The sequence below is a fragment of the Aythya ferina genome (genome assembly GCF_964211825.1).
Source record: "Aythya ferina genome assembly, contig: HAP1_SCAFFOLD_773, whole genome shotgun sequence".
In the NCBI taxonomy this organism is placed as follows: domain Eukaryota; kingdom Metazoa; phylum Chordata; class Aves; order Anseriformes; family Anatidae; genus Aythya; species Aythya ferina.
This window is the reverse complement of record NW_028180944.1, coordinates 23,759-35,019: the sequence shown is the minus strand read 5'-3', so window position 1 is coordinate 35,019 and position 11,261 is coordinate 23,759. Positions and strand designations below refer to the sequence as shown.

General features: G+C 57.9%; 2 protein-coding genes across 2 annotated transcripts in view; one reads left to right on the top strand and one right to left on the bottom strand.

The window, feature by feature from the left end:
* Positions 1-1,597: 1,597 nt before the first annotated feature.
* SLC25A11 (solute carrier family 25 member 11) lies at positions 1,598-3,184 on the top strand. The gene is made up of 5 exons (XM_084540450.1): positions 1,598-1,753; positions 1,861-1,951; positions 2,054-2,153; positions 2,279-2,330; positions 2,405-3,184. Exons 1-5 carry the CDS (start codon positions 1,718-1,720, stop codon positions 2,558-2,560), a joined length of 435 nt encoding a protein of 144 aa, XP_084396576.1. The 5' UTR covers positions 1,598-1,717; the 3' UTR covers positions 2,561-3,184.
* Positions 3,185-4,256: 1,072 nt separating this feature from the next.
* LOC311429361 (misshapen-like kinase 1) overlaps positions 4,257-11,261 on the bottom strand; it is a 29,515-nt gene continuing 22,510 nt past the window's right edge. The window contains exons 27-34 of the mRNA XM_084540451.1: positions 10,494-10,693; positions 6,729-6,872; positions 6,509-6,643; positions 6,329-6,429; positions 6,093-6,242; positions 5,712-5,871; positions 5,502-5,641; positions 4,257-4,475 (exon numbers count right to left, since the gene is read on the bottom strand). Coding sequence (XP_084396577.1) covers positions 4,392-4,475; positions 5,502-5,641; positions 5,712-5,871; positions 6,093-6,242; positions 6,329-6,429; positions 6,509-6,643; positions 6,729-6,872; positions 10,494-10,693 — 1,114 coding nt within the window. The 3' untranslated portion in view covers positions 4,257-4,391. The remainder of the gene's footprint in view (positions 4,476-5,501; positions 5,642-5,711; positions 5,872-6,092; positions 6,243-6,328; positions 6,430-6,508; positions 6,644-6,728; positions 6,873-10,493; positions 10,694-11,261) is intronic.

The window sequence follows — 11,261 nt, the reverse complement described above, 5'->3', positions numbered from 1 at the left end:
ATTTCACCCCCGGGGTTATTTTCTCCTTGGGGGGGTGATATATCGCATTTATTGCACCCCCAGGTTATTTATTCCCCCCCCCAGGGCTGAGTGACACAGGTATCACGGCCTCTCTGACACCTCAATGTAGATAGCTGTGGTTTATTTTCCTTCTGGGGGGGTTGATTATCACTTTTATTTCACCCCCGGGGGTATTTTTCCTTTGGGGGGGTGATATATCACATTTATTGCACCCCTGGGTTATTTATTCCCCCCCCCAAGGCTGAGCGATGCAGGTATCACAACATCTTCAACACCTTTTTTTGGATGACCACAATTTATTTTCCTTCTGGGGGGCTAAAATATCACATTTATTTCACCCCCGGGGTCATTTTCCTCTTGGGGGGGTGATATATTGCAGTTATTGCACCCCTGGGTTATTTATTCCCCCCCCAAGGCTGAGTGATGCAGGTATCGTGACGTCTTCTATGACTTAGTGAGGATGGCTGTGGTTTATTTTCCTTCTGGGGGGGTTGATTATCACATTTATTTCACCCCCGGGGTCATTTTCCCCTTGGGGGGGTGATATATCGCGTTTATTGCACCCCTGGGTTATTTATTCCCCCCCCCAGGACTGAGTGACACAGGTATTGTGACGTCTCCAACACCTCCATGTGGATGGCCATGGTTTATTTTCCTTCTGGGGGGGTTGATTATCACATTTATTTCACCCCCGGGGTTATTTTCTCCTTGGGGGGGTGATATATCGCGTTTATTGCACCCCGGGTTATTTATTCCCCCCCCCAGGGCTGAGTGACACAGGTATCACGGCCTCTCTGACACCTTAATGTAGATAGCTGTGGTTTATTTTCCTTCTGGGGGGGTTGATTATCACTTTTATTTCACCCCCAGGGTTATTTTCCTCTTGGGGGGCTGATATATCGCAGTTATTGCACCCCTGGGTTATTTATTCCCCCCCCCAAGGCTGAGCGATGCAGGTATCACAACATCTTCAACACCTTTTTTTGGATGACCACAATTTATTTTCCTTCTGGGGGGCTAAAATATCACATTTATTTCACCCCCGGGGTCATTTTCCTCTTGGGGGGCTGATATATCGCAGTTATTGCACCCCTGGGTTATTTATTCCCCCCCCAAGGCTGAGTGATGCAGGTATCGTGACGTCTTCTATGACTTAGTGAGGATGGCTATGGTTTATTTTCCTTCTGGGGGGGTTGATTATCACATTTATTTCACCCCCGGGGGTTATTTTCCTCTTGGGGGGGCGATATATCACATTTATTGCACCCCCGGGTTATTTAACCCCCCCCAAGGCCAAGCAACTCCGGTACCTCAACACTTTCCATGACTTATTGTGCGTGGCCACGGTTTATTTTCCTCCTGGGGGGGGTGTTTTATCCCATTTATTCCACCCCTAGATTATTTTCCTTGAGGGGGGGGGTGTGAAATATCTCATTTATCCCCCCCCTTAATTTATTTTACCCCCCCCCCAAGCCTATCACAACATCCTCAGTGCCTTATTGCGGACGACCGTGGCTTATTTTATTCTGGGGGGTGTTTTATCCCATTTATTCCACCCCTGGCTTATTTTTCTTTTTGGGGGGGGGGGTCAAATATCACGTTTATTACACCCCCAATTTATTTTACCCCCCCCTTTCCAAGGCTGCCCCCGGCCGAGCGCCGCGGCTACCGCAACGTCTTCGACGCCCTGCTGCGGATGGCGCGGGAGGAGGGCGTCCTCACCCTCTGGAGGGTACGTTTCCCGGGGGGGGGACCCCTTAAAAACCCCCCGGGGGGGTCTCAACTACCCCCCCACACACCCCTTTTGCCCCCCCCTCACTTTTTTTTGCCCCCCCCCAGGGCTGCATCCCCACCATGGCGCGGGCGGTGGTGGTGAACGCGGCGCAGCTCGCCTCCTACTCGCAGTCCAAGCAGTTCCTGCTCGACTCCGGTGAGTGCCAGCTTTTCATGGGGGGGGGCCCTACATTTAGGGCAGCCCCCCCCCGAAATAAAAAAACCCCAATTTGACCCTTTTTTCCCCCAATTTTGCCAGGGTATTTCCGGGACGACATCCTCTGCCACTTCTGCGCCAGCATGATCAGCGGGCTGGTCACCACCGCCGCCTCCATGCCCGTCGACATCGTCAAAACCCGGTGGGTTTTTCACCGGGGGGGGGCCCCAAATAACACGGGGGGGGGTTAATTAATACAGGGGGGGCTCAAATAATTAGGGGGGGGGCCAAAAAAATCTTTCTGATGCCATTTCCCCCCCCTAACAGCATCCAGAACATGCGGACGATCGACGGGAAGCCGGAATACCGCAACGGGCTGGTGAGTGGCGCCCCCCCCTTTTGATTTTGTGCCCCCCCCTCGTTTAATTTACGCCCCCCCCCCTAATTTTTTAGGATGTTTTGGTGCGGGTGGTGCGCTACGAGGGTTTCTTCAGCCTCTGGAAGGGTTTCACCCCCTACTACGCCCGCCTGGGCCCCCACACCGTGCTCACCTTCATCTTCCTCGAGCAGATGAACAAATACTACAAGCGCTTCTTCCTCAGCGCCTGACCCCCCCCCCCCCCCAAAAAAAAACCCCACCCGCCCAGCTTTAGGGTGCCCCCCCTCGATGATACGGGGGGCCGCGCCCCCCCCCGGAGCGTCGTCAAGCGTGGAAATCAGCGGAAAAAGGAATTTTTTGGGGTTTTTTTTTTTTTTTTTTGGAATGGGGGGGGGCACGGCTGTAAGTGTGTTTTTTTCCCCCCCCCCCCCCCTCCCTCACCGTGAGGGGTTAATTTTTATAAGGGGGGGGGCACGGGGTGACCCCTGTGTGCCCCCCCCCCCCAGTCCCTCCGCACGCTGAGTCCTTTAAATCAGGTGAGCCCCCACCCCTAAAATCCCCCCCCCATAAAAAAATACCCCAAAAAGCGCCCCCCCAACCCCAAAAAGTGCCCCCCCCACCCAAAAAAATCCCCGCGGGGGGGGCGCTTTGGGGTTCGGTGCTTTATTGACAGCGAATCAAGGCCACGGCGCTGGGGGGGGGGGCAGGGGGGGGCCCCCCCAATCCTCCTTTCCCCCCCCTCCCCCCCCTCCTCCTCTTGGGGGGGGGTCTTCGGGGGGGTCGGGGGGGGGCGTAAAGTGCTTCGTTAACGACTCCTCCTCGTTATAAAATAATTAAAGCAAAATAGAGACGGCCCCGAGCGCGGTGACGGCGGCGAAAAGTGGGGGGGGGGGGGGGGCGGCTGCCCCATAGCGCGGGGGGGCTGCCCCATAGCGTGGGGGGGCTGCCCCATAGCATCAAGAGTCTGCCCCATAGCATGGGGGGCACCCTATGGCAGGGGGGGGCTGCCCCATAGCGTGTGGGGTGAGACCCACAGCGGGGTGGGGGGGGCTGCCCCATAGCGTGGGGGGTGACCCCCAGCTTGGGGGGCTGCCCCATAGCGTCAGGGTCTGCCCCATAGTATGGGGGGCACCCTATGGCGGGGGGGGGCTGCCCCATAGCGTGTGGGGTGAGACCCACAGCGGGGTGGGGGGGGCTGCCCCATAGCGTGGGGGGCGATCCACAGCTTGGTGGGCTGCCCCATAGCATGGGGGGTGCAAGACCCCCAGCTTGGGGGGCTGCCCCATAGCGGGGGGGGTGCAAGACCCACGGCTTGGGGGGCTGCCCCATAGCATCAGGGGCTGCCCCATAGCATTGGGGGCTGCCCCATGGGAGGGCTAACCACAGCATAGGGGTCTGCCCCATAGCGTGGGGGGGTGAGACCTATAGCAGGGGGTCTGCCCCATAGGGCGGGGGGCGGCCCACAGCTTGGGGGGCTGCCCTATAGCGTCCAGGTTTGCCCTATGGCATGGGGGGGGGGGGGGCTGCCCCATAGCGTCAGGGTCTGCCCCATAGCGGGGGGGCACCCTATGGCGGGGGGTGCTCTGCCCCATAGCAGGGGGGTGCAAAACCCACAGCTTGGGGGTCAGCCCCATAGCATCAGGGTCTGCCCCATAGTGCGGGGGTCTCCCCATAGCGGGGGGGGGTCTGCCCCATAGCGGGGGGGCTGCCCCATAGCGTCAGGGTCTGCCCCATAGTATGGGGGGCACCCTATGGCGGGGGGGGGGGGTCTGCCCCATAGCAGGGGGGCTGCCCCATAGCGGGGGGGTGACCCACAGTGTGTGGGGCTGCCCCATAGCGGGGGGGGGTCTGCCCCATAGCAGGGGGGCGACCCACAGCATTTGGGGGGCAGGGGCACAGCCCCATAGCAGGTGTGTGGGGGGGAGCTTTAGGGGGCGGGGCTCGTGCCTGTCAATCACGTGCTGTCGCCTTGGAAACCGCAGAAGCCCCGCCCCCGAGGTGGGGAGGGGGCGGGGCCAGCTCGGCGGCGGCGGGCGCTGATTGGCCGGGCCGGGGGTGACGTCACCAGCTGATGGCGCCGTTGCGGTTGAGGGTCATGAAATAAACCTGGCTGCTGCCCCCCGCCCGCACCGAGGCGAAGAACACCTGGGGGGGGGGGGTCACGGGGTCACCGGGGGGGTTAAAGGTCACGGGGAGGGGGTCAGGGGTCACGAGGGGTCAGGGGTCATGAGGGGGGGGCGCAGGGGTCAAGGGTCAGGGGTCACAAGGGAGGGTCATGGGGAGGGGTCATGGGGGGGTCAGGGGTCATGGGGAGGGGTCAGGGGTCACGAGGGGTCATGGGGAGGGGTCAGGGGTCATGAGGGGTCACGGGGAGGGGGCAGGGGTCATGAGGGGGGGCGCAGGGGTCATGAGTCAGGGTTAAGGGTCAGGGGTCACAAGGGAGGGTCATGGGGAGGGGTCATGGGGGGTCAGGGGTTATGGGGAGGGGGTCACAAGGGGGGGGCAGGGTCAGAGGTCACAAGGGGAGACACAAGAAGGGGTCAGGGGTCATGAGTCGGGGTCAGGGGTCACAAGAGGGGTCACAGGAGAGGTCAAGGGTCATGGGGGGGTCAGGGCTCACAAGGGGGGGTCAGGGGTCACAGGAGGGGCAATGGGGGGGTCAGGGGTCATGAATCAGGGTCTGGACTCACAAGGGGGGGTCAGAGGTCACGAGGGAGGATCAGGGGGTCACAAGAGGGGTCAAGGGTCATGGGGGGGGGTTTCAGGGTCACGGGGGGGTCAGGAGTCATAAGGGGGGGTCAGGGGTCATGAGGGGTCACAGGAGGAGCCAGGGGTCATGGGGGGGTCAAGGTCACGAGCCAGGGTCATGGCTCACAAGGGGGGGGTCAGAGGTCATGAGGGAGGGTCAGGGGGTCACAAGAGGGGTCAAGGGTCATGGGGGGGGTTTCAGGGTCATGGGGGGGGGTCAGGGGTCACGAGGGGGGGGGTCAGAGCTCACGAGGGAGCACCGGGGGCTCACAGACAGAGCCAAGACTCACGGGCAGGGGACCACCGGGAGGGGGCTCAAGGGTCACCCTCCCCCTCCACCCCCAAGAGGGGTGCCCCCCGCCCCCATAGGTGCCCCCCCAAAATAAAAAAGTGCCCCCCCACCCAAAAAAAGTGCCCCCCCACCTTGTCGTTGCGCTCGCAGAGGAACTTGAGGCGCTGCGCCCGCTTGTGCATGAAGACCCCGTCCAAGTGCCCGGTCTCCACCGAGCGGATCTCGATGGCCTTCTCCCCCCACCCCATGATCTGGTTGGAGCAGATATAGGCTGGGGGGGGGGAAAAAATAATTAGCAGGCTGGGGGGGTCCCAAAAAACCCCCCCACGAAGAACACGGACCCACGGAGGTGGGGGGCTCGCCCCACTGCAGCACCACGTCCTTGGTGATGCGCCCGTAGGTGTTGACGTAGACCCCCTCGTCCTCGTAGCACAGCAGCATCTCCAGCCCCCCCGTCTCGGGGAGGAAGATGATGGCGTGGGGGGTCACCTGGCTCTGGATCTGTCCGGGGGGGGCACAAAAAAATCAAAAAAAAAATTAAAAAAATTAAAAAAATTAAAAGGGGGGGGGCGCCAAGAATCGGGGACGGCGCCGAGACGCCGACGGCGCGCCAACTTGGCACCCGCGGGCGCTGGAGGGGGGGACCCAAAGGGGGGTTTTTTGGCCCCCCCCCGTGGGTTGTGGTGCCCCCCCCCGATTAATTTTGGGGTCCCCCCCCTCACGTGGACGGGGACGTAGACGTCGTAGGTGTTGCCCGAGTCGACGTCGATGGCGTGGAAGCCGGCGCCGGAGCCGTAGATGACCTTCAAGCGTTGCCCTTCCTCCACCGTCAGCTCCACCAGCAGCGGGCGGTGGGGGAGGTCCCCGAAAGACTGGGGGGGGCCAAAAATAAAAAGGGGGGGTCCGACAGGTTGGGAACGACCCCCTAAAAGTGTTTTTTTTTCCCCCAAAAAATTACCTTGAAGGCCATGAACTTGTGGTAGGGTTTGGGCGCCCACGCGTAGACCTCGACGGAGGAGCGCAGGGCGATGACCAGGAATTTGATGCGCTCGTATTTCACTTTTTTTTTGGGGGGAAATAAAGAATAATAAGCCAAAATTGGAGAGTCTGGGGGTTTTTTTTTGGGGTCTTTTCTCACCGACTCGGTAGTGGACGCAGCCTTCCATCTCGCCCACCGTGGTCCAGCCTTGCTTCTTCTCCACCTCGGGGTCGTTGCGCAGGATTTTGTTGCGCAGCCAGGAGAGGTAATAAACCCGCAGCTTGTTCCTCTTCCCTGCACCCCAAAAAGACCCAAAAAACGGCGTTTTTAGGTCTGGAGGGGGTCGTAGGGTTTTAGGGGGGGGGTTTCGGGGGCTTACCCGAGATGGTGGTGAGGAGGTTGAGCCCCTCCAGGACGTCCATCTGCTGGAAGCGGCGCCGCGCGATCAGCCCGTACACCTTGCCCTGCCCCGAGCGGTCCAGGAGGAGCAGCCCCGTCTCCGTCCCCACCAGGAGGTTGACGCCTTGGGGGGGGGACGGGGACACATTTTGGGGACGTTTTGGGGACATTTGGGACCCCAGGAGATGTTTGGGGACAGTTGGGGACATGGGGGGGGGATACTGGGGATGTTTGAGGATGTTTGGGGGACTTTGGGGGACGTTTGGAGACATTTTGGGGATGTTTGGGGATATTTGGGGACATGGGGGGGGAAGTTTGGGGATGTTTGGGGACATTTGGGGACATGGTGAGGATACTGGGGATGTTTGAGGACGTTTGGGGGCATTTGGGGGATGTTTGGGGACATTTGGGGACATTTAGGGACATGGGGGGACATTTGGGGACATCTGGGGACATTGGGGGATCCTTTGGGGGACATTTGATGACAAGGAGGGGACATTTGGGGACATCTGGGAACATTTTGGAGACGTTTGGGGACATTTGGGGACATTTTGGTGACATTTGAGGACATTTGGGGACATTTGGGGACATTTTGGGGACGTTTTGGGGACGTTTGGGGGATGTTTGGGGAGATTTGGGACACCAGGAGGTGTTTGGGGATGTTTGGGGGACGTTTTGGGGACGTTTGGGGGACCGTTTGGGGACGTTTGGGGGATGTTTTGGGGACATTTGGGGACATATGGGGACATGGGGGGGACGTTTGGGGGATGTTTTGGGGACATTTGGGGACATATGGGGACATGGGGGGAACATTTGGGGGACATTTGAGGACATTTTGGGGACATCTGGGGACATTTGGAGACGTTTGGGTATATTTGGGGGGAGACATTTGGGGACATTTGGAGATATTTGGGTGACATTTCGGGACATTTGGGGACATTTGGTGACATTTGGGGACATTTGGGGACATTTAGGGACATTTGGGGACATTTTGGTGACATTTGGGGACATTTGGGGACATTTAGGGACATTTGGGGACATTTTGGTGACATTTGAGGACATTTGGGGACATTTTGGGGACATTGGGTGACATTTTGGGGACATTTTGGAGACGTTTGGGAACATTTTAAGGATGTTTGGGGACATTTTGGTGACATTTTGGTGACATTTGGGGACATTTGGGGACATTTTGGGGACATTCTGGGGACGTTTTGGGGATGTTTGGGGAGATTTGGGACACCAGGAGGTGTTTGGGGATGTTTGGGGGATGTTTTGGGGACGTTTGGGGACGTTTGGGGATGTTTGGGGGATGTTGCGGGATGTTTGGGGGACGTTTTGGGGGATGTTTGGGGGCATTTAGGGACATGGGGGGACATTTGGGGACATTTGGGGACATTTGGGGACATTTTGGGGACATTTTGGGGACATCTGGGGACATTTGGGGACATGGTGGGGATACTGGGGATGTTTGAGGACGTTTGGGGGACGTTTGGGGGCATTTGGGGGATGTTTGGGGACATTTGGGGACATTTAGGGACATGGGGGGACATTTGGGGACATCTGGGGACATTGGGGGATCCTTTGGGGGACATTTGATGACAAGGAGGGGACATTTGGGGACATCTGGGAACATTTTGGAGACGTTTGGGGACATTTGGGGACATTTGGGGACATTTTGGTGACATTTGAGGACATTTGGGGACATTTGGGGACATTTTGGGGACGTTTTGGGGAGATTTGGGGACGTTTGGGGATGTTTGGGACACCAGGAGGTGTTTGGGGATGTTTGGGGGACGTTTTGGGGACGTTTGGGGACGTTTGGGGATGTTTGGGGGATGTTGCGGGATGTTTGGGGGACGTTTTGGGGGACGTTTTGGGGGATGTTTGGGGGCATTTAGGGACATGGGGGGACATTTGGGGACATTTGGGGACATTTTGGGGACATTTTGGGGACATCTGGGGACATTTGGGGACATGGTGGGGATACTGGGGATGTTTGAGGACGTTTGGGGGCATTTGGGGACATTTAGGGACATGGGGGGACATTTGGGGACATCTGGGGACATTGGGGGATCCTTTGGGGGACATTTGATGACAAGGAGGGGACATTTGGGGACATCTGGGAACATTTTGGAGACGTTTGGGGACATTTGGGGACATTTGGGGACATTTTGGTGACATTTGAGGACATTTGGGGACATTTGGGGACATTTTGGGGACGTTTTGGGGACGTTTGGGGGATGTTTGGGGAGATTTGGGACACCAGGAGGTGTTTGGGGATGTTTGGGGGACGTTTTGGGGACGTTTGGGGGACGTTTTGGGGACATTTGGGGGGAGACATTTGGGGACATTTGGAGATATTTGGGTGACATTTGGGGACATTTGGGGACATTTGGGGACATTTGAGGACATTTGGGGACATTTAGGGACATTTGGGGACATTTTGGTGACATTTGAGGACATTTGGGGACATTTTGGGGACATTTTGGAGACGTTTGGGAACATTTTAAGGATGTTTGGGGACATTTTGGTGACATTTTGGTGACATTTGGGGGCATTTGGGGACATTTTGGGGACATTTTGGGGATGTTTGGGGACATTTTGGGGACATTTGGGGACATTTGGGGTCATTTGGGGACATTTGGGGACATTTGGTGACATTTGGGGACATTTTGGTGACATTTTGGGAACATTTTAAGGATGTTTGGGGACATTTTGGTGACATTTTGGTGACATTTGGTGACATTTGGTGACATTTGGGGACATTTGGTGACACCTGGGGTCATTTGGGGACACCTGGGGTCATTTGGGGACATTTTGGTGACATTTTGGGGACATTTTGGGGACATTGGGTGACATTTTGGGGACATTTTGGAGACGTTTGGGAACATTTTAAGGATGTTTGGGGACATTTTGGTGACATTTTGGTGACATTTGGGGACATCTGGGGACATTTTGGGGTCATTTTGGGGACATTTGGGGACATTTTATAGATGTTTGGGGATATTTTAAGGATGTTTGGGGACATTTTGGTGACATTTTGGTGACATTTGGTGACATTTGGGGACATTGGGAGACATTTGGAGATATTGGGGGATATTGGGTGACATCTGGGGACATTTGGGGACATTTAGGGACATCTGGGGTCATTTGGGGACATTTTGGGGACATTTGAGGACATTTTGTGGACATTTTGGGGTCATTTGGGGATATTTTTGAGACATTTGGGGATATTTTGAAGATGTTTGGGGACATTTTAAGGACGTTTGGGGACATTTGGGGACATTTGGAGATATTGGGGGATACGGGGGGACATTTTGGGGACATTTGGGGACATTTGGGGACATCTGGGGACATTTGGGGACATTTTGGGGACATTTTGGGGACATTTGGGGACATTTTGGGGTCATTTGGGGATATTTTGGAGATGTTTGGGGACATTTTAAGGACGTTTGGGGACATTGGGAGACATTTGGAGATATTGGGGGATATTGGGTGACATTTGGGGACATTTTGGGGTCATTTGGGGACATTTTGGGGACATTTGAGGACATTTTGTGGACATTTTGGGGTCATTTGGGGATATTTTGGGGACATTTGAGGACATTTGAGGACATTTGGGGACATTTGGGGACATTTTGGTGACATTTGGAGATATTGGGGGATATTGGGTGACATCTGGGGACATTTTGGGGACATTTGGGGACATTTTGGGGACATTTTTTGGGGGGGGGGTCCCACTCACCCCACAGGGCGGCGCAGAGGATCTCGGAGCTGAAGCGTTTTTTGTACTTGCGAATTTCGGGGGCGTCGCTGGGGGTCCCATGGGTGCCCCCCCCCCCCCCCCCCGGCGCCCCCCCCCCCGCGCCGAGGGGGGGTTGACGTTGACCACGGCCCCCTGGCGGGGGGGCTGCCCCCCCCCCCCCCCGCGGCGACGGGCTGCGTCTGCGGGGGGGGAGGGGGGCACCCAAGGGTGGGGGGGGGTTAGTTGAGGGGGGGGGGGCACCCATGGGACACCCGAGGGGGGCAGCCAAAGGGGAGGGGGGCAGCCAAGGGGGGGGCAGCCAAGGGGGGGGCACCCATGGGACACCCAAGGGGGGCACCCAAAGGGGATGGGGGCACCCAAGGGGGGGCACCCATGGGACACCCGAGGGGGGGGGCACCCAAGGGACACCCAAGGGGGGCAGCCAAAGGGGAGATGGGACACCCAAGGGGGGGGGCACCCAATGGGGACAGGGACACCCAAGGGGGGGCACCCATGGGATACCCGAGGGGGGGGCACCCATGGGACACCCGAGGGGGGGGGCACCTGGAACCCAGGGGGGTGGCCAAAGGGGAGGGGGGCACCCAAGGGGGGGGGCAGCCAAGGGGGGGCACCCATGGGACACCCAAGGGGGGCACCCAAAGGGGATGGGGACACCCAAGGGGGGGGGCACCCATGGGACACCCAAGGGACATGGGACACCCAAGGGTGACACCCAAAGGGGACACCCAAATGGGATGGGGACACCCA